At 35.9% G+C, this 23,760-nt stretch overlaps 1 protein-coding gene across 1 annotated transcript in view; it reads right to left on the reverse strand.

Moving 5' to 3' along the window:
• Window positions 1-3,648: 3,648 nt before the first annotated feature.
• The window catches only part of LOC108910300 (transient receptor potential-gamma protein), a 31,369-nt gene continuing 11,257 nt past the window's right edge, over window positions 3,649-23,760 (reverse strand). The window contains exons 4-19 of the mRNA XM_023455953.1: window positions 21,327-21,469; window positions 16,771-16,932; window positions 16,476-16,686; window positions 14,422-14,656; window positions 14,013-14,144; window positions 13,732-13,871; window positions 13,112-13,215; window positions 10,723-10,856; window positions 10,284-10,428; window positions 10,036-10,231; window positions 9,160-9,354; window positions 6,124-6,165; window positions 5,835-6,015; window positions 5,418-5,690; window positions 4,123-4,538; window positions 3,649-4,011 (exon numbers count right to left, since the gene is read on the reverse strand). Coding sequence (XP_023311721.1) covers window positions 3,649-4,011; window positions 4,123-4,538; window positions 5,418-5,690; window positions 5,835-6,015; window positions 6,124-6,165; window positions 9,160-9,354; window positions 10,036-10,231; window positions 10,284-10,428; window positions 10,723-10,856; window positions 13,112-13,215; window positions 13,732-13,871; window positions 14,013-14,144; window positions 14,422-14,656; window positions 16,476-16,686; window positions 16,771-16,932; window positions 21,327-21,469 — 3,072 coding nt within the window. The remainder of the gene's footprint in view (window positions 4,012-4,122; window positions 4,539-5,417; window positions 5,691-5,834; window positions 6,016-6,123; window positions 6,166-9,159; window positions 9,355-10,035; window positions 10,232-10,283; window positions 10,429-10,722; window positions 10,857-13,111; window positions 13,216-13,731; window positions 13,872-14,012; window positions 14,145-14,421; window positions 14,657-16,475; window positions 16,687-16,770; window positions 16,933-21,326; window positions 21,470-23,760) is intronic.

Below are 23,760 nucleotides of genomic sequence, written 5' to 3' on the forward strand. Positions count from 1 at the left end.
GTAAGTAAAATAAGCAATATATAAAACGTAAATTTGAGCCATTATATACGCCATTTCTTGGTTAAGGGCAGACTATTCTAGGGTTGACTTTATAATTTTGTTCGCCCACATAGTCCAATTGTAAACGTGATCTGCAAACCCAAAGCGTAAACTATGCCAATAAGAATATTTTGCAGCAGTTTTGCGTATTGGGGTTAATATTTTCCGTTTAGAAGACACAAAAATACTTGATATGTTCCTCCTCTTTAGACAAATTTAGTCGTATTACTATATTTTCACCAAAAGAAGCGCTAGGAACAGGTAGTGGCTTGGATATGGAAACATTACACGCACAGGTAAATAATAACAGAACATTTATTTATTCTTTACATATAGTGCGGTTTTTGTGTACATAAAATATTAACATTTATTACAACATACCAAAAATTAACAAATGTGACACTCGATTAAAATCATGTCTTATAAAAAACTTAATGAAACTTAGGTATAATCCATTCGGTGAAGGTTTTCAATCAAACAATATTAGAAACATGTTATTTTAGGCTGTAAAAGGAACTTATTCTTATTGCCTTATGCTTCATAATTGTAGTAATTCGTTTTGATTTCATCATTACCGACGACGATATTGAAAAAGTTCAGTCAACACTTAATTTCTTGTTCATTCATACGTAAATAGAGTAGGTACCGTACTACAAACTCTGTAGAGGAAGAGCAATATTAAAGGAGCGTTCAGACCGACACAAATAAAAAATTGTCGTTAGAAACGCAAACTTATTCGTGTCAGTCTGAAATTTCGTTTCTCAAATTTGTCAACCTCTATATAACTTAAAATAGTTATTTACACCATAAAGGAGGTGTATTATTCATCAGTCGAGGACGATTTTGTGCGCGAGCGGAGCGAGGGCTGGCAATAGAGTCCGAGACTGGTAAATTATACTTAACTGCTGCGTGGTGTATAACATTTTTTCTGCTCCCACAGTTCATGAAATAGAGATTAGGTTTTATTTTTTGACATTTCCTAATCAATTCGAAACCTTGTAAAGTCTCCTTGGTTGTTTGGATTTTGTCGTTTCTAAGGTGTTTTTAAACAAAGCTACATAAAAGTTGCAATTTTGTTGGTTTTAAATTATTATTTCTAAATTAGTGATTTTCAAATAGAAAGTGCGAATTTTTATTGCCCGAATAATGAATACTCAATGGTTAAGTCAACTATTTTCATAGAGGAGAACGTAGATATATCAAAATACCCCAAGCTGTGAGCATTTTTGAAACGTAAAAATGACGGCTAAGCACCTAAAAAGTCAAACGCTTTTACAAGAGAATAAGTCAACGATTTTCTATGATCCCTAATAAGCTTGCACAGTTTTTGAAACTAGAACATCCTGAAACATATACAGGCCATTCATTCCGAAGAACATCGACAACGTTGCTGGCTAATGCAGGACTTGATGTATTAGCGGTCAAGAGACATGGTGGGTGGAAATCAGCCACAATTGCAGAAAGTTATGTTGTTGACAGTTTAAGTAACAAAAATGAAATAGCCAACAGGATTCTTTACAATGACACTTCAACCCCAGGTTCTAGTAATACGTCGCATCATGCTGTTGTAATGGATCAGTCAGATAATATTGAGCCTCCGGTGACTCAAATGGAGCGGTCAAATCATTTTGAGAAAAATGTGATAATTAATAAACGCGAGGGAGATTTTATAAATGTTACTAAATGTAATAACTGTATAATTTCTATAAATATTCATTCATAATAATTAATAAAATGTAGTGTTCATCAAATATTCGCTCTTTTCCACTTACCTCCTTAAAAACAATGTATTAATAGTCTATTTACCATAGTGGGAGCAGATAAAATCAATTAATGTTAAAAGGAAAATTTAAGTTGGAACGAAATAAAATAATAAAATATGCGTAACAATCTCTTCATTTACACAAAATTTTCTATGTTATGGCTTATGTTATAGTTATTTATACTTTTTAATTGCAGCTAGACCTAACCGCTTACAGTATCTAATCCTTTCACATCGAAATATGTATCCTCTTATAAAACCAAAATGTATTTTTTTTTTATCTAGGCATTTAGTCTTAACATTAGAACCTTACAAATTACTGGTGCTTTAACTCTTACCTACCTAACACATTAAGAATTTGTTGAAATGTCACCAAAAGCAGTTAATATCGTTTTTGTCTGCGATTAACTGGCCTTGAGGTCGTTGGTTATTTTTTACATGTACTAATATACCGTTTTACTTTTTTTTATTTAAATATTATTCATCTCTTAAGACTAGTAATCGGGTGCACCCGGCGGATATCAAGTTTCAAACTTGAAGTGAATGAATCATAGAAATTAAAAAGGCACAATTGTCAAAACATCAACGGTACAGTCAAACACGTGTGCTACTGAGGCAGCTTTGCAATTCCAAATAATTCGCTACAGTTTCGATACGGAAATCTCGCGTTAATGAACCGACTGGGATTAATTATTAAGCGAAGGTCTATATCAAAGTGCAACATAATAAATAAGACGATATTCGCAATATTCCACTGTAAAAAAATTGATTCAGGAGCGGGAAAAAATACAGTGATATATACAGAAAAATATACTCTATCCCCTATAAAAATAATTTATCTCAAAGGCCTCATTCTTGTCGACGTAGAACCTGAAAATCAAACTTCCTAAATGGTGTGACACTTAACTTAAGGGCAGAGGCTAATGTGTACAGGTTGGGAGCAACTACGGGATATCTGTAACAATACTTAACCTGTGAAGGCGTTTCTGGTCCATCTTGATAATAAATACTATTACTAGTTGGTGAAGACTTAATTATTAACATCGTACGTTATTTTTAACTATTATTTTGTAGGCGTAAACATTGTTCCAAATTCAGTTTCTAACTTTTTACGAGGAATGTAGCACAAGTATCGCTTTGCACTTTTCCAAAATTGGATGACCTGTACTAGGATATTACTACACAGCATTCATAACACAGCCCCACAAAAAAAAGTGGCAGGTCCGAAAGACAAGACTATGGTATCCATTTGGTTTTGGGGTCGCTGAATCCTAATCCGGTATCCGTTTGACGCGATTACCTCTGGTTTAAGGTCAAACAGAGCTAATAGTGTCAAACGGACACCGGATTCGGATTCAGCGACCCTAAAACCATATGGATAGCATGGTCTTGTCTTTTAGACCTCCCACTTTTTTTTTGTTGGGCTGTGTAATAATAAAAAGTTAGAAATTGAATAAAAAATCTCCTGTTTTACTACACTGCCACAAACTGACTCATATTGTGCGTTACTTTTATTTTTTACGAAGGGAAACTTGTTACTTTAATCTGAATGAATGTCCCTGATTAATTTGTACCACCAATTTAGACAGAGACCGATGTGAATTCCTTTAGATTTACTTGAGGTTCTTTCTAGACCCAAACTAGTCCTTTACATTTTAAATGGTCTATTCGGAAGTTGTGGAAACCCTTAAATTGCAGCCGGAAGACCTTCAGGCAGTGATCAATGTATATTTCAATTTAGGAAGATTTCAAACCAAAAAAAGTTGCCAATTTTTCCATCACAGACAAATTAATCATTGACTTCACCCAGAACTGACACCGTAACACCGAAATAGACGGAACTAAATCTACAACCATCCGGTTGGTCCGTTGTGGCCGCTGACAGGAATGACTCCTGGCAGTTTCGGCAAAGACTGGGACGTGTTGGGCTTGTATTCGTCGTCGGGAGTCTGAGATGAACCGGTGGCTGGATTGCTGGAAGAAGAGTAGTTGTACATGAGGGGCTCTCTGGAGGTACCGCTGACTGTCATGGAGGGACCCACTGTGGTGACGCTTTCTTCGGTGGTCGACGGAGTCAGAGTATGCGCTACGGTTGTTGGCACCTCCATAGAGTCCTGCTGGGACTGGGTCTTCTCGTGGCGCGGCAGGATTTGGATTATTTCCGGCACTCTCGTGGGAACGCTAGAAGCGCGCTTCAGAACTTGCTGAAACTGAAATATTAGCTCTCAAAATTTGTCACGTGCAACAAAACACATTGATTGTGACGTCACACCGTTCTATCACATCCACACGCTACATATTGCATTGTTATCTCTTCTTACCTTTTTCGGTCCTATCTTTTTGGGCACGATCGACTCTTTAGGGTCGGCCGGAGGAACTATTGGACTAGTGTTCCTAGAAGCGGAGAACTTCTTCCTCTTCTTCTTAAGCAAAGCCAAGCCGTGAGCTATCCCGTGCAGCTCCCTCTCGGGGTTCCTCTGTCCCTCTGGTGCCCCATCCAAGCTAGGATTGGAGTCCGACAGGCTAACAGAGCAGTTGTCCTCGGAGGCCGGACTGTTGCTGTGGGAGCGAGAGCGACGACCACCGTCGCCGTTGGCGTCGCGACAGTTGTTACACACCGAATCTTCAGATCTCGAGCGCCCGATCAACCTGGACACTTTGCCTGTCTTGGCTGCCTCTATCAGGGTGCCCCACCGCCTTTTGTGGGAATGGCTCCGCTTCAGGTTCAATCTGTAAAAGAATTTCCTTCGCAACATCATGATTACTGGCACCACGTACAATTTGATTTGGTGGGATCGTTGCGGCGTGTTTAAATAAGGCATACAAATGGTGAAATTGTACTTACTTTCAGTCTAGTAGGTATAGATTCTTCTTGGGGGTGTGATATTGGTGCGTGCACGAAAAAGAATAGAAAACAATAGCGGGAAAGCAAAAGGTAAAAATGTGGAAATAAGGTTTAGTGTTGCTACATAAAATACAAATTTTAGCAACGTGAAACGCTTGCAACTTTGGAAGTATCGTAAAATGCAATTTACTTATGAATAGTTTCAATATACGGTGTATTATTTCTACATTGTATAGAAAATTGGAACCGTAACGGAGTGTAAAGGAAGTTTATCAACGGAATTGTATTTTATGGTACACCTTTGACATTGACGGTCCCCGTAGTACTATAAAATTCCATTCCCACTAGATCGACCCCTGCCGGTTATATAGAGGGTGCCAAAGCTGGGCGCGCCCTTTTATGTCGATCCTCCATTATATTTCAATTCCGGAAATCCTTACTACAATTCCCCAACTTTAATATATCATCGTAAACGAAATCTTTACTACTTTAATTCACAACGATGTTTAAAAAAAAATAACTAAAACGATCATATACGTGGTGCTCGGAAACGAATGTTACATGTTCCAGTGTTCAGACGTAGCCTCCATTATTTGACCGATTTTAATGACATTCGATGTAGACATACGACGAACCTTCGCAAAAAAGAAAAAATACATGTATTTAGTTATGTAACATTACTTTCCTGACACCCTCTACAAAAACAATCTACGAAAATTCGATCGTACGACAACGACACTACAATCGCGTACCTTTTATGGTGGTGGTGGTGGTGGTGATGGTGATGGCCCTCGTTGATGCTACCCTGCGAAGAAGACACCGTGCTGCTGTGCTGGTGGAGCTTCCTGTGAGTGGTGGAGTTAAAGATCCCGGACAAGGTGGAACCGAAGAAGTCGTGATGGTGGCCTTCGTGGTGGTGTTGGAGGGACGCGATGAACTCGGCTACGGGTGGGAGGGACCCCGAGGAGGTGGATGGCTGTGGGCCTATGTTGAAGCCTTTCATAAGGCGGCGTTCCTTTTGACGGTTCTTTTTGCCGCCAGTACCTAAGGGAGATAATTTAGCATCCATCCAAACTTGCGTCTAAATCAGGGTGGAAAACTGAACGTGTATGGAACACTTTAGGGATAGGAAATACGGTTTTTTATGTAGAAAATGTGTAACTAATGAACATAATTTAAGTGACTCACCCATTCCGCTGTGGGCAGTAGACGTGTTCATGCCGGAATTCTTCAGGATTTCTATGAGTTCGAAGCGAAACGCCGAGATGTCCTGCTTTATCTCGTTCACGTCGTCCTCCGTGACGCCCTGGTTCTCCGCCTTCCTCTGCTCTACCGTCACGTAACGCCTAACTAAGTTTCTCATGATTCCCTGCAAGAAATATGCCTCTATAATATTAAACTACCCCGCGAGAACAATAGAGAATCTCGGATCAGAGAATAAGTGTATTTATATCGATTTGGAATATGTTTTCATTACCTGATATCTGAAATCTCTCTCACTCGCTTGCTTCACTTTTCGCTAGAACACAGAAAAAGCTCAGCTGAATATCTAAGTTTTTTATTAGATAACATTTTTTAGTGCTCGCTTCAGCATTGGGCACGTAACCGGGCCTCTAAAATTGAGTGGGCCCGAGGGAGGGCCATGATTTTTCCAGGTGGGCCGCCGTTTTGTTTTACCATGTTCTGTAAATCGACTTCCAGAAAAAAAAATATGTCATACGCATTACCTTGCTTGACATTGTTGCTTTAAAAAGAAAACAAATAATTTTCCAAAATCAATTAAAAGTTATTCCCCTTATTCTAGTCCAGGGTTTCCCCTTTGAATTCTTTCAGACAGAACCGATTGACATGAAAGTTATATAGTGCCGATGAACGCTTTTGCCCAGGGGGTGGAAGCCACCCCTTCTAGGGAGTGAAAAATAAAATATTGAAAATAACCCCAGGAATCGATAAAGCAATCAATTTTAAGCAAAAAGTATTTTATGAACATTTTTCGATACGTCAATATTTTCTGAGATATTGGTGATTGAAAATGTACATTTTTATTAAAAAAAAGATTCAGTAGTTTTTCTCGAATAACTCGGAAAATAGACATTCTATGAAAAAAAACATCTCGAAGAAAATGAAGCTTATAGAAAAAGAAAAATATTAAGTTTTTTTTTATTTATGTAGGTGCAATAGGTGCTGAGATACGGCTGGTTGAAGATAATTTCATGTCCGACAGAAACTAAAATGGAAGCATTTAACGTAAAATAACTAACAAAAATTGTATTTTTCAAGAAAAGTGCACAGATCATTTTTTAAAGTACTTTAAGAAATCTTTAAAATGAACTTGACTTTAAGTCATTAGCATAAAAATTAACTGAGTTATGATCAAAATAAAACTTAATTCGCTTTTTCGGAAAAAAAAAATCATTACAAAAAGTGTTGAATTTTTCACGAGATTTAAAATTAAAGGTAATCCTTCTAGAATTTACATTTTTTATGTGTTAACAATATATTATACAAGTTTAAGCGGTTTAGAATGCATATTTTTGAAAATATTACGTTTCGATTGAAAACATTATATTTAATTCCAAAAAAAATAACATTCTCGAAAATAACTTAAAAAATAAAAAAGATACGAAAAATATTCAAGAGTACAAAGGTTTAGATTTTTTTTCACAGAAAAAGTTTATTTTTTATTTGTGAAGGATAAAAATTAACAATGTCGCTGCTAGAAGTTTGCAGTTGAGGGCGAAGGTCATGATTTTCAAACCGTTTAACCTCAATAATCTCAAAAATAACGCGTTAAAAAATATCCAATTTTACAGTACTTTTATCTGTCGAAATTTTCCGTAAAATCGTTTTTGGATCTTCATAATAGCTTTAAAATTTATCTTTAAAAAACTAACGGCACCTTACAGCTTCAATTTTCGAAGCATATCAATATTTTGGATATCTACAACTTTGGAGCATCCATAGGTGTACATAATAAAATAATATACAGTGTGTCTCGTTTTTCAGGTTAACACCTCTGGAAATGTGAGAAGGCTGTGGACTTTCCACAAGCCAATTTTTTTACAAATAGTGCCCTGGTGGGAGGTTATATTCTACTAATAATCATTTTATTGATGTGACAAAAGCCTGGTCTACTACGATTTTTTAAAAGGGTCGTTTTTCCAGAACGTAGTACTAATACTACGTTCTAAATTCTAAATGCCTAAGCATTTTGTTATTAAAAAGATATTATTACCAGGTTATTCAACACCCAATAAAATACCCATATACTAAATTTGAACGACAAATGTCTACTGAGTGTTTTTTTATGTGGTGCCAAACTTCGAAAAATTAGGTTTTTATAATATCAATAAAATGATTAGTAGTTTTCAGGGTACTATTTGCAAAAAAAAGTCCACAGCCTTCTCACATTTCCAGAGGTGTTAACCTGAAAAACGAGACACAGATATATATGTATATTTGAAAATTTGAAATTATGACTTTATGCATGAAAAAAAATATCTAGAAATAATTATTTTGAATATTGCATAAATTAAAGTAAATCGCGACAAAGTTACTACGAAAAAATAAATTATTCTTTTTAAATAATTAAAAATTTTTTTATATTTTGTCATTGGGGTGGGGGTAAAGGGTTAAATCAATGCGATAAATTATAAATTGTATTATAAACAGGTAAAAGAATTTAATTTATCCTGTTTGTACTATCAAATCATTTGAAACTGTTGAAAACTATTTTTTTAAATATTTTGTTATTAGGGGTAGTTTTTAAGGGTTGAATCTTTATAAAAATAACGTAAACTATAATAGACGGATGGTCCACCCCTAAAAAGATGCTTAGAAAATCAAGGTCACCGACCACGAAGAGAGGCCAGGACCTTTTGTAATCGATGCATTTAGTTATTACGAACAAAAAACCTAAGTAACATCTTTGTGTCCGAGTGGCAGGTAATTTGTTATTAACAAAAAAGTTGCATAATAAAAATATTGCAAAAAAACGCTCTGCAAACAATTTTCTAAGGTAAATTGGGCAAAAATAAACACTTTTTGTCTCTTGAAATTTTTTCGTAGACCGCACAGGGTAGTCCGGCATATTTTTTTCCAAGGTAACCTACACCTTGATAAATACCCCTACCCATTCCTGCTCTATTGAGATCCCAAAGACTCGAAAAAACATGAAATTTTATTTAATGATGAAAAATTTCCAGATTTCCACAAAAAAAAACAAATACTTACACATGTTGCACCATATTTTGATATTTCCAAAATCACGGGAAACTCCTTCCTCTCATCTCGGTAGGCCAGCGTGTTTTCATGGCCCACCCGGACGCGCCTCTAGTTACGAGCCCACTTTGGCATCACAAGAGCGTTATTATTTCTAAGCTTTTCAGGGTCATCGTACAAACACAAAATCTATAACTACTTAGACAGAACTTTGATGTCCCCGAATCATTACAGTCACATGACACATAATAGGGTGTCCAAATGAAACACATAAAGGCAATGCCGAGCTCACCCTAATTGTCCGCATGTGCTCCTTCTTCGCAGCCCTCGAGTGTCCGCAGAACTTTCTCCGTACCCACTCGATGATGTACCACAAACTTTTGGGCGTCGGGATGATGTTGAAGGGGGGCGGCACCGTCCCTCCCTCCTCGAAGTAGCTGATCCACAGCTTGCTGCGGGCGAACTTCCACTCGGTGTCGGCCCGCTCCTGAGGAGATTAATCAAACGGGAATTGCTCGACAACAGTGACCGAAAACCTCATTAAGATGTCATTGAAAGAGAAATTCAGTTGGCAGGGTAGGATCTGTATGCGAAGTGTTATTGAAAGTGAGTTTTCTTTTCAACTAGCGTTTGTAAGTATAAAAGTAAATTAAAAAAGGCATTTATAAAACTTTTTTATAACCTAGATATACGTTTAAGGGAATTACAGGGTCTATAACACTTTGGGGCAACGAAAAATAACAAATTCAAATGAAACACATTGGTAAAATATAAAAGAATTATAAAAGCAAAAAAAAGAGAGGAAGAATGAAGAGAAAATAAAAAGAAACATCAGATGATAGACCTACAACACATGTACATCAAACAGATAAATCCTTAATACCCTATATCCATAATAAAGAACACAGGACTGTAGTATAAACGGATAAAAAATTGCACACCTCCAAACCTGTCTATGCACGAACAGTCTTCAATTCAATAAAACAGAAGATCATCCAAACCCCTTAATGGTTGAAACTTAATAATGTTAATCAGGAACAGGCATATTTACTTGGATTTACTGCTATGACTTTAGAAATATCAAATCATTTCCTTACAGATGACATATTTTAATGGCGAAACCCCACTTTCTATGACATCTACTGTTAAAAAAAAAGTTTCCACTTACCGAGATCAGCTGGTAGGAATGATTCATCATGGCGATCAGCAGATTCAGCAACACCACGATATTGATGACTGAGTATGTGCCAAACATGAGCATACCCCAGAATCTGGTGAAGATCTTGATCTCATTAAGCTCGAAACTTTCCAGGTCTATCAGCCCAAACACCGCCCAGAATAACGTCTGACTGGTCTCGAACAAGCTGAAATTTTATTGAAGGGAAACTCCTTCTTCGTCTATATTCAAGAACTCACTTGGAAAATCTCCTCCAAATGGTACAAGCGTTGGAATCGGGCTCGGTATCATTGACGCCCCTGTTCGGGAAGCGGTTGTCGCCGGACTCTTGTCGACACCTTTGTCTCTCGGCGTCGGCGTAGTACCACAAGAGCTGGTTCAAGCCTGGAAAGGATGCCAAAACATTTCAATGATTTCCATCAAGAAAGCAAGGAATAAAGTCAGTAATAGCAATTTATTTCCTTCCTGCAACAAAGAACCCAAAATTTGTGCGGGAGAAGACGTGGTATATTATTATTTTTCTCTACAAAGCAACCACTGTGGATAGTAATCATTTTAAACTACAGTTTTTTTACATCGCTTTGGGCGCGCTTTGTTGGGGCCCTACTGAGTATTCTTTTACGTCGGCGTTCCATTTAAATTTGTTAAATCCGGGATTCTTAAGGTTATAGTACTCACCGCAGGAGAAGGCGAACAATACGAGGACGTAGAGGAAAAAAAACTTCATAATGTCCATAACCATTCTCGATAGAGAAACCTGCAGTGGTCCCAAATGTGGATTTACGGAAAATATATACACCAGCTTCAGCGAACTGAAAGAGAGGATCAATTTTATTGTTGCGAAAGTGGTGGTTCGTAACCGAGAGGGCTTTTGTTTAATTAAATACAAAGCGGAAATGTACAGGAAGAGATACGGCTGCTGCAAAATTTTAAATAATGCCTACTAATTACCTTAAAACTAAGCACTTTCTTACATAAGTGTTCGATAGTATGCCCGATCTGTTACATCAAATTTTGTACTGCACTTTCCAATATAATATGTATATACATTTTTTAAAGAGGAAATACGGTTTGCTTATTATGACAATATAAAAAAGAGTTATTATATTTCAAGGGTTATATTTATCACATAATTATATTTCAATTAATTCGAAAAATTATCAAAACTTTATCATTCGTTCGATTATTCCCCAGAAAAATCTGGTAACTGAAAATAGATCTATCTGATAATAGCACATTTTCCAGTTATTATTGTCCCAATATTAGCCGATCAGTATTTGCAGACTAATATAAACTTCTCAAAAATATGTTTTAATTGAGCAAACATGCCAAATAGATGAAAATAATTAATGGATTCCAAACGATATGGAAGTGGGACATATTTTTAAAACTGGTTAGTTTCTGATTCGGTTCCAATTAAAAATAATTTTTGTACAGGGTTAGTCACTGTCATAATCTGACAACTTATTGTGAGTTTATTATTGAAATTACAAAAAAGTTTTTAATACAAAAGTTTTAGCTTTTTTTATGAATTTTCATAATACAGTATTATTGAAGATGGTTCTCCAATTAGTTTAATAATTAACACTGTATGAAAAAGACTTTTGTTCCAGATCAGAAAAGTGTATTTTTTCCTGTCAAATAAATCATCTCTTCGACAATTATAAAACAGAATTCTGTAAGTTTTAGAAAAAACTAATTCGGTTCATTCCATCTCCATTTTTTGGAGCAACCGAGGATTAGAATCACCCTGGAGGCACATTTTTCGATTGTTTTATCTCGCCCCCACCCGGGGGGCTGTTGATTTATCCAACGCCCTGCTCGCAGCCTTGCCGGCTCGCAGGAACTGGCGAGCCGATCGAAAGCGACAGGAACATCTCTATGCGAATTAATTCCGAAATTTATTAATGGGAGTTTCATTTATCTGATGACGGATGAGTTAAACTGAAGCCCATTATGCGAAATTGGACGCTCGATGGCCCTCCTAGTTTAATGAGCTAATATATTCGGCGCGATATCTATTGAAACCAGAATCGGGCTCGTAAAATAGTTGCGCCACCAATTTGCGTGCATATCCAGTCCGAAATTAATATTTCGTTGGAAATGTGACATCAAAAACATATTTATGAAACCGCTGTTCTGGTTTAAAAGCGCAAAACAACATAATTAGGGCTCTTCCAAGCTTTATTCCGTTACTTAGATCAGGGCGGATCTGTTTTGAGATGGATGTGAGAGGGGGCAAGCAAATTTTTCCTGGATTACCTTCAGTACAACTCACATAATAAAAGTGTAGATCCCTAGATCTGGGCCAGGTCCGGAACAATTAAGTATTTAGATGCTTTATTTGAGGCTGTGCAACATTTTGAAAGTTCGAAAATATTTTTTCAATTTTTTTCAAAAAATTATTTTGCGAATACTATAGAACCAATTTGAATGAAATTTGGTGTGTTGTTTTATTACACTCTAAAGTTTTTTTTACCAAAATTAGAATGCCCTCGGAACAGTTACAATATTTTAAAAAAATTAACCAAAAAATACTTTGCTTTTCTCCATCAATTATTGCTATTTTGCAACATGGGTAACAATTTAAACATTCTTAACTTGTATATTGTGCAAAATTAAATTGTAAAACTTTTATTACTCTTTAATATTCTTCCAAATTGATATATTCCAAGTTATAAGTATAAAATAAACATTTTTTTAAAATTTTGTAAACATTTTTGCAATTTTGAAAATGTTCCGGACCTCACCCAGATCTAGGGATCTACACTTTTATTATGTGAGTTGTCCTAAAGGCATTCCAGCAGAAATTAGCTTGCCCCTCTTACATACAAGAAGTAGGATATTTCAACAGTTCCGCGCTGGTCTAACTGTCTATCATGAAAAAAAAAACTGCGTTGAAAGCCAAAAGAATGTTTCAGCAAAGCCATATTTACCATCACCATCACTTCATTCACGGAAACATAATTTTTATATACCTGGACAAAATTTACTCACTTTTGAATTTCAAAAAATTGACTGGACAAGAATTAGCACAATAAAGAGATTCAAAATGGCGGAAACTGACCTGAATATGTTCGCAGCAGAGAACAGTCCCTCCGAGATGAGCATGGGGTCCCATGCGTCCCATTCCTCTCTCCTAATTTTGGCTGCGTCCGGGTTCTTCTGGACCTGGAAAGTTAACGCATCGCGGCGTTAAGTTTAGTTTGTAACGGGTTTATGGACACGTTATGTTTTAAAGCGAGGCCATAAAAGAAATGTTTTAAATTTTTTATCCAAGTATAGTGTCAAGGGAAAACTCTACAAGCCATAAGTTTGTTTTAATAGACAGGGAAATTGTCGCGAGACTAAATTTTTTGTAAAACAAAATGTGTTATTTTCGTCCTAATCCTTTAATTGTCAATGTTTCGTCAGTCGTGACCATCCTCAATTTTCTTTATTAAACACGATATAATTATCTTTATTTTAATTTCAGAGTACCCCTTTCAATATTTCAAAACTTCAAGTCACATCTAAGGTATTGTTAAAGTATTGTTTTAAGAAATAAAACTCCATAAAAATCAAAATTTCAAATCCTCATTCTGCTCATATTTGTTCATATGTTGACAATTTGTGTAGCTAACGTAAGGTAAGGTATTTTTAATATCGTAGCTAGAAAAAGAATGTAAATTATTGTGAATGCATTACCTGCCATATGGAAACGATTCTTAAAGCTACCGTCGCTACATACAACGAATTCGTAATAAAGTCTATGACATTCCACATGTCCCGGACGTATTCTTCGAGGCCGACGTCCCACAGCTGCTTTATCTCGCTCCATATTAATCCTGAAAACATATAGTTATATATGTCTACATGCATTTGTTCTAATGGATGTGTTGTCTTTCCATCTTCAGAGTGAAATAAAAGATTCAGAAAAAAAATGTAATCTTTACGTAGGCAAAAATGTACTAAAAGCTAATTCTTACCACTAACGTATGATAAGATTATCCATTCTACTAAGGACGGTTTTGCACCTCTCTGTGTGGAGAGTTCTAGTTCTTCCTCCACCCCAAATATGGACTGGAGGTACTGCCTCTGGGATGCCAGTATCAGCATAACTACAATACATAAAACACATGTTACTAGTACAATATAAATGAGAATTATGTTTTAAAAAGTCTACTCTACTGTGCTGTTTTGTTATTATTCTTTAGCAGATCAGGAACTGCTAATACAGGTGCAGTAACTAATTATAGCATTATTCGCTGTTGTTACTTTTTGAAACGGCCTCGTATCTTTTTATGTACATACAACACTGTAACAGTACTCAGAAATCCTCTCGCGAGCAAATCCGGGCAATCAACGCCTCTATCCATCAAATTAGGAAATACTCACACAAGAAGAGGAAGTAGGAGGCGGAATGACAGATGAACTTGATGAAGGGCTTCCGCATCGTCTGCCCCACCACCGAGTGGGGCGCCACGATGTAGGCGATGGAGAAGAACGGGAAGAGGATGCCTATGCGGACGATTTCCAGGGCTTGTAATACCATATTTTTTCGACGGAAGCCGGGCAGTCCCTCGTACCAGATGGAGGCCAGCAATTGCTGGACGTTGGAATGTGCTACGAACTACAACAAAAAGGTTACAATGACGCACTTACTTTCAATTGTATGCTTTGTGGGGAGATTTACGTTTTCTCTGCCACCGATGAAAAAGATAATTCACGGGTTATTGTTGCTAAAAAACTTATTGGGGACGGACGTTTCTTTAATTTATTTCGGTTAAAACTGATATAAAAATGGGTTTATGAATAAAAAATAAAACCGATAAAATTTCTTATATACTAAATATACAATATTTCAGATAAAATATGGTCTTTTTAACCTTTTGACTTCTTACATTCATATCAGTATCGTCTTCTTCAAGAAGCTCAGAGTTTCTTCCGACGAAGAGCTGTATGTCTCTTGAAATTGCTAGCCTAAACAGATGACGTAGCAAACAAATGTTTTTGACCCTTCGTCTGGTCTAGTGTCTCAAAAAGAATCCATTTCATGCAATTTTTGGTCGTATCATTTCTTGTAAAAAGTTTCTTGAGACAGCATTTATATTAAAACTGTCTTCAATTTCAAGACAAACTAATGAGGTTATAAACTTTGCAGGTCTTTTTGATAATACCGTTCCTTTTGTTCCATTTTGGAAAGAAGTTTCAATTTATTTCCAACAGCTGATAAACCGCCAATATTTACTTCGACTACAATTTCCTTAGAAATATTTGAAATAGAACCTTGAACCATTAAAAGCTTTTCCAAAAACTATTAAAATAGTTGTACTGAACGATAATATTTTATCATCGAATTCACAAGCATCGAAGAAGCGGGTGAATTAATTTCGCGAGTCTATAATATATTCCATCATGTATAATAGTCTATTTTTTCTTTAGCAAATTTCAAAAGGAAAACATTAAAACAATCAATCTAACTAATTGAGGCATATTCTAAAGTCTCAGTGGGAGAACCCATGGCAACAAAATAACTATTGTTTTATTTTACTCTGCCAGTTCTAGTTGTGTTGCCTTGTTTATTCTGCACAAAGTAATTGAAGAAAAAAAACATGGAAAAAGATGCATTAGTGGCACTGGCGAAGTTATTGCTCCAAAAATCGAGGTTGGTATACGGAAAAAGTTTATCTAATCGAGGAAAATAGTCAGTGATGGAAAAGGAAGTTCTTGTAATTCTAAGTCTGTTCGTTTTTTACATAAAAAAGTTCTAATCATTTCAATAATAAAGGGTACACTTCCAACAACACTTCCCAACAAACTAGCACTTTGCTACAAAATACCAGTTTGCACAGTCACCTTTAACGATTAGCTAAGGGGTTCGTTGGACGTAAGTTTGCGGAAGCAATAATTACCCTCACCTAAATGCACTGGACAGAGAAGGATTGCACTTTTATGGATTTATAATAGGTGCAGTTTTTAGGGCAGGTAGTACGTTACTTTGTCGGCTGTACGCTGACACGGTTTGAGGTCGGCGAACTTACAATAAAAGGGCAATTTGTATCGTTAATAGTCTCTCTGAAAATATGAACGGCACACGAATTTAAAGGCCTTCCCTTCCATTATCGATTGGCTTAGTTGGAGCGGAATGTTATTTATTTCTATTTGTAACTAGTCACCTAGCGTTCAGTTGATACCATATTCATAAAACGACGGTGATCCAAATGAATAAAGACTAATAGGAGGGGCGGTATTTCCAAAACGTACACACAAAATCAAGGAATTAATACAGAGCAACTCTCTAGCAATATAAATTGAGAAAGTGTAATAAATATACCCAAACGCTTTTACATAGTACTCATGTGCAAGAAGCCGATGCTCACACTTAACATTTTTTAACTTTTTAACATTTTAACTAATCTCACAATTACTTTGTAATACATGGTTTTTACCTTTTTCTGGCGCAACTTGATGGCGAGCTTCAGTCTGTTCAGGTGCATCCTGTCTCCGTGCTCGAAGGCTGGTCCCGTGGGGTCGTGGTTCAGCAGCACCTCCAGCTCGTAGGAGCTGCGCGTGTGGTCCAAAAGCGCAGTGGCGAAGTCCTGGCACTGCTTCCGCAGCTCCTGGTACTCGCTCTTGAACTCGTGCTCCATGAAACTCAACCTGGGACATGTTAACGACAACAGAACGCGTTTAAAATAGACAGGACTAACCACTAATCTTTGTAAAGGGAGCAAAGCCTCTCACCTGCGTAATTCCCAGGAGAGTTCGAAGGCGGTGAGGATGGGGTCTTTGGAGGAGAGTGCGATAAGCGAGGGTGACGCTAGGGCTCGGTAGGCGTTGATCCGGCTGCGGGAGTGCCTCAGGGAGTCTTCCATGCGAGAAGTCACGCACTCGTCGCACCCACACCTGAATACAACAGAGATTAATAGTTTGCTTACCTAAATCTTCCGAATCCTGATAATTTTAATGGTTAAAAAAAAAATGTTTATTTTTTAGGACATATGTTCCAGTAACAAATAATATTTCGCTTCCAAATAGTTTTTTATTGGTCAGTCCCCTTTAAGAGTTTTTAAAATGAGCGTAAACGTTTTTCATTCATCGATAATCGTCTCAGCTCATACATAAAGGATAGGGAACACATTTTAGAACGAAATATCGAGTGACTGGCCGATATACACTTGCATCAATCGCGTGAGTAGAGTTAGCTTAAATAAATAATCGTGCTGATGTTAGAAATGTTTCAATATAAACCTCAGTGTTCGATATTCAGGAAAGATAAACATTTTTGCCACCTGTTAAAATGCCAAATATCCCAGTACGATTTTGTACGATAAAAACAAATCCACTTAAAATATTTTGCTATAAGTCACTATCCCTTCATCACACCGCAACCCTTCTGTCTCTCCAGTCGGGATAATATACGTTGTACACTATTTAAAACATCATTCGGGATGAGCCCCAAATGCTATTATTTTAATACAACAATAATACCTCACCCCTCCGAGTATGTTGATTAAAGTCAGACGCTTTGATGAATTGCACGGTAAACTCGTGCTGAACTGTCTGATGGGATATTACGGATAGGATTAGAAAGGACGGGAACATGAGTAAATGATAAATTAGTTTACATTAAAGTATTTATGTAGTTAATGTCGTTGGTAATTCTTTAGATGTTTACATTAAAAATAACCAAAAGGTATGTTCAATACGAGTGTATGGTTATCCAGAAGACTGTATTAAATGCAACGGAAACAAAATGTGACTTGTATTTGCCCAGACTTTTGGCGGACCTCGCTACAGAACTTCTGCGGACTCACCGAGGACCGTGATCGGACGTCAACCCTGATACGTTCCAGTCCAGTTCCATATGCAAAAGTTACATTTATTGCCATTATTAATACAATAATAGGTAATAAACAATAATTTTGTAAAAAAAATAAAATAGTATTGAGTTAAAATTTCTCAATGCAGCATATATTGTCTCCGAGGTGGCACTAGTTATGGGACGTTGTCTCCTCTCGCCCTCTGAAATTTGCCTCGCGCACACATGCACGGCTTGCTAGATTGCGGGCGATGGAACGTATATACGTTCATCGAACAAACGAATGTCAAACTAAAACATAATAAATCAGATGAGGGCAGGCGAGGAGAAAATATGGAACGCACGTGAAAACGTATGCGCGAAAGACAGCAGAATGCATAAGTAATGATACAGAAAGCGTTTGACAAAACAGGGGAGAGTTTCGGGAGGGTATTTATCATACGGCGTAGCGCAGGTGATTTACATTTAGGAAGCGTTCCCGACAATCTTCCCGATGTTTTATTAAGGTGTATTTAAGACGGCGCGAGGCTGTAAAAGCAGCCGAGTTTAATTTACCAAACGTACCGTGGCGTCATCCGAGTGCGCTAATAAAATTACGTACTTTTTAAATAATTCTCATCGTTCAAAAATTTACATTTGAAACAAAACGATGAAGGCCTGAAATTTCTTAAATATTTACTTATGCAGAATCGGATGGTCGTAAAATAAAATGTACCTGGAAAGTTCTAAAAATTATATATTTTTTACGAACATTTTTTGTGCAGGAATTTTTTCTCTATCTCTTCTCCTTAAAAAGTTATCTACAATAACAAACATACAAAAATATATCCTATTGTATTGGAATTAGTCATGATTTAATTAATATTGCAGTGAAAACAATGGCAGAAACTGCTGTCACAAGTCTGTTTACATATTAGTTTCTGTCAAACGCTATTTCTTGCATGATACACAAACTAGTAAGTGGTTGCTAAAAATTAAAAAATGTTCACAAGCAATGAAAAAGTTGACATGATTTTAATTTATGGTGAATGTCAAAAAAATGTCAGAAGAGCTGCTAACTTATATCATGAGAGATGTCCAGAGCGTCAAGCTGTTACCCAAAAATATTTACCAGATTAGAACAAATTTTGCATGCTAACGAAACTGCATTTTCATCATGAAAAATGAAAGGAGAAGAAAGACTCTTTCGTTCGGAACTAAGTGGATTGGAATGAATGAGCCTGTAGAATGGGCTTCAAAGTCTCCAGACTTAACGCCCGTAGACTATTTTTTATGGGAACATTAAAAAATCAAGTAAACAAGACACTCACGAGAAGTTTTTAAAGCATTTAAAGTAAAATATTCAACATACTTGTGAGAATCTTTCAAGAGAAAGCTAGAAGGGAAGTTAGGAAAAAATTGGAGAAATGCTTAGAAGTAGAAGGCATGCATATCGAAAATTTTTTGAAGTAATAATCATAATTTTATATTTTGTTTTGTGTTTTATTATTAGTTATTGTTATATTTATTAGTTACAATTAAAATTGTTTAATATTTTCTATATTTGGCTATCCTAACCGTCATTATGTGTATTGTTCTATTTTTCTTCGTGGGGTGATCTTTTTTAAGAATAACATAGGAACTAATATGTAAATAAATTTGTGACAGGAGCGATTGTTGTTCACAGTAATGTTGATTAAGTCATGACTAGCTCCAATACAGTAGGATACATTTTTGTATTTGTTATTGTAATTTAAAAAAAAAATAGATAATGTTAGTTGTCATACAAAATTGGTATGTTTGTGAAAAAATATAGGGTTTTTTGCGATCTCAAATTATACAATAACAAACAATAAGAGAGACCGATAAAATTTTAAACCAGAAATCAAATTATTAGACTTTTCCGTAGACTTTTGACGTATTACATGGATATTCGATATATATATGTATATATATATATCTTCTTTCCTCTTCGTGGAATCATCTGATATTTATTACGAATACACCAAATTCGTCGATATTCGAAAATTGGGTAGCATCAAGTGAAGTCTCAGAGAGAGAGAGAGAGAAGAAGCAAAACTAAGCTCCCACAGGTTCTGCAGGTTTTCTGAGTCGCTGATTACGAATCTGATAACAAAATTCAAGATGGCGGGTCCAATATGGCGGATGGAATAAAAAGGATGTTAGAATTTAGAAATGAAAAGGAGTTTTTCGAAACATGGATACACATTTTAACATTTAATGCAGTGTTTTTCAAATTACGATCACTATAACACTTATTTTTTAGCCACCAGGCCCTACAGAACCTTTGTGCTATAAACAAATCTAAAATTGTAGTTAATAAAACATTTTTTTCTGCGATTTTATTAGTATTTACAATACAAAAACATGATGTGCTAGAGCATATGCCCATCAAAACGATTCTCATCGCCCTTGCGACACCAGGGCTCTGTTATCTGGATATTAAGACGAGATGATGATCTCTCAGGACGGATTCTGTTGATAAACAAACCAATTCTGCCGAAACGACCCCTCGAAATATCCCCGGGAAATATGAAACCGAGGTCAAGCGTGAAGAAATGCGAGAGATTAATGTTTGCTTTCTGAATAAGAATTTCCGGTATAGGGACGATAGAGGGGCGTAATTATGTGAGGCACAATAAAGATTTTATATTAGCAGGAGGACCCAGACTGGATTAAATCGGCGGGAGTGTGGAACACGCCGGAGCATTGTATCTTACTCCTTGATAAATGGACGTGAAGTTAATAGTTTTCCACGGATAAATGCCATTTTTCATTTGGACGCAATTTGTTTCAATTCCCGTAATTAAACGGGATAGATATGCGATTTAAAATGCAGCGTTCAATGAAACAAACAGCCGTCACACGGATGGTCCGCCGCAATTCACAATCCGCGGTTGCGTGCGAAAACACAATTAAAGCCCGCAAAATGGTACACATGATACGTCATTGGCATTAAAAACCATAGGCGGGGATGGGGAAGAAAATTTTCATAACCGGCTCTATGTATTATTATTATTATTTACAACTTTAAAAATTCAATGTACAGGGTGTCCCATTAATAATTGGTCAAGGAAACTCCCCCTGTTGGGGGAGGGAATGTTCCATTCAGGGTTGTATTCCAATATATATACATATACCAACATAGTGAATAGTAGAAAGTTTCTGTATTATAACCAGGAAAAGAAATACACTATTTTATATGCATTGTTATGTATATTTAGTGAAGTGCACGCCACTGATTGGTAGTTACGCCATTAAACTGTGAGATTTGTTACGTGTCGACATTTACAGAAAGCGGCACATATTTTAAGAGTATTTAATTTAATGAAAATATACTTTGCTAACAGATTGATTCTATTCATAATTATCCGATAAATTTTCAGCAAAACAAGAGACGACGCACCGGGCACGTTTCATCCCCCGAGCCGGCATCGCCAGGAGATGATTAACACGACCCCGGGGATGATTTATTTACCTGACGTCGTGCGGCATGGGTAAGGTGGCGCCCCTGTCGAGCAGGATCTTGATTATCTCGTAGTTGTCCCGGTGGGCGGACAGGATGAGCGGCGTGATGTCAGGAGTGAACGTCGCCGTGTCCGGTGGCAATGCTTCCCAGCTCTACAAAGACACAAGCAGATTCATAGAATTGAATACAGACTACAATGGGGGAAACTTTTAGCGACAAGGAAATCGCGAGACAGACATCTCTGACAAAAACGAAAAAGACAAAATTCTTTCGCATTCGATGTCTTTAGTGAGATCATTTATAAACAACTAAAATAATAAAGGGCCAAGAATAAATCCTTGAGGTGCACCAAATAAAGGAATATTCACGTTATATCTGAAACCATTATAAATAGTACATATTAGCATACTTTAATTTTAATATTCACTTATACCTACAAAATAAATTATTTATCTCAACATAATTAGTTCATTTTGTTACGAAAACTAAATTTGTGCAACTGAAAAAATTGTAATAACGATTAAGAATCAACTAACCATATTTATTTAGGTTCTAGACATTATCTTTTGTAACAGCAAAACTGTCAGGCTCGCTATTGCTTTCTGGCACATAATTTTAAACCAGTAAACGCGACGTATTCTACATTTTTCTCCGAAATAAAGCGGTCTCGCTATCGTTATGCGTTTGAACCAGTGGGGTTTTCACAAACTGTCACGTCGCGCCGTTGTATCTTGCATAAACATGTTAATAATATGTTTTTGTTGCATTTGTCCTCGAAACTTCGTATTCAAACGGAAGATAAGTCAGTCAGATTCATGAAAATTTCCTGGACGCTACATGAAAAGTTTATGAAACTGTGCAATGCTTGAGATACTTAGGTACAATTTTCTTTACCGTTAAATTTGTAGTTTTTTTATTTCAGTATTAAACAAACCTTTTATTTTTAGACTTTCCGCATTTGGTATTATACTGGTAGACCAGGGCGGATCTATCGAAACATCCCTTTGGATGTAACTCACATAATAAAAGTGTAGATCCCTAAATTTGGGCGAGGTAGGTCCGGAACATTTTCAAAATTGCAAAAATTCTTAAAAAATTTTAAAAATATTTATTTTATGAGTTTTTTACTTATATCTTGGAACCTACGCATTTTTAAATATTTTAATTGCTCCGAGAGCATTCTAATTTTAGTAAAAAAACTTTAGGGTATAATAAAATAACACACCAAATTTCATTAAAATCGGTTCTATAGTTTTCGCAAAATAATTTTTTTTTTTTAAAGAATTTTCGAATTTTCAAAATGTTGCACAGCCTCAAATAAAGATTTCATCTAGATACTTCAACATTTTTCACATAAAAAAGACCGCTCAACCTTTTAAACGGTTTTTGAAAAATTGAAATCGGTTGATTAGAACGGCCACAGTAAATTTTTAAAATTTTCTTATTGATAAATGTAATATAATTGTTTAAAAATAAAAAAGAGTGTTAACTTTAAAAATTTACTGTGGCCGTCCTAATCAACCGATTTAAATTTTTCAAAAACCATTTGAAAAGTTGAACTGTCTTTTCTATGTGAAAATTTTTTCAAGTATCTAGATGCTTTATTTGAGGCTGTGCAACAATTTCAAAATTTTCTTCATAAAATTATTTTGCGAAAATTATAGAACCGATTTTAATGAAATTTGGTGTGTTGTTTTATTATATTCTAAAGTTTTTTTTACCAAAATTGGAATGCCCTCGGAGCAACTAAACAATTTTTAAAATAATTATCAAAAAAACTTGATTATTTTTCCTTTTTTCATCAATTATTGCTATTTTGCAACATCGGTAATAAATTTAAACATTTTTAACTATCAGTATATTGTGCAAAATTCAATTCTAAAACTATTTTTCCTCTTAAATATTCTTCTAAAATGCATAGGTTCCAAGATACAGATAAAAAACTTACATAAAATAGGTATTTTTTAAATTTTTTTAACATTTTTGCAATTTTGAAAATGTTCCTTACCTCGCCCAGATCTAGGGATCTGTACTTTTATTTTGTGAGTTGTACTGAAGGTAATCCAGAAAAAAATTGTTCACACATCCACCTCAAAACAGATCCGCCCTGGTCTATGAGAGGTTGGGAGATATCCTTCAATTCTAAATCCGCTAGGACGAGCAACAAAAGGGGGACATAAGGAACATTTTAATCACTCTTACTGGAAAAATGAATTCGAATTATGGGTTATAAAATTATTACGTTGCTTTCTCATCTTTTCCCGGCCATAAACCGGTTTTATGTCAAAGAGTATTTTAAGCTTTAATTTATCTCTATGTCGGTTTCTGATTCATAAACTTCTACGTTTTACGATGCACATGACTTCGGATATAGCAGACACAATAGAAGTTCCACGAGTGGTTTAAAAACAAACTTGCCTTTATAAGCGAATTTAAAAAATAT

This window comes from Anoplophora glabripennis, unplaced genomic scaffold (genome assembly GCF_000390285.2).
Source record: "Anoplophora glabripennis isolate ALB-LARVAE unplaced genomic scaffold, Agla_2.0 scaffold86, whole genome shotgun sequence".
NCBI lineage: Eukaryota > Metazoa > Arthropoda > Insecta > Coleoptera > Cerambycidae > Anoplophora > Anoplophora glabripennis.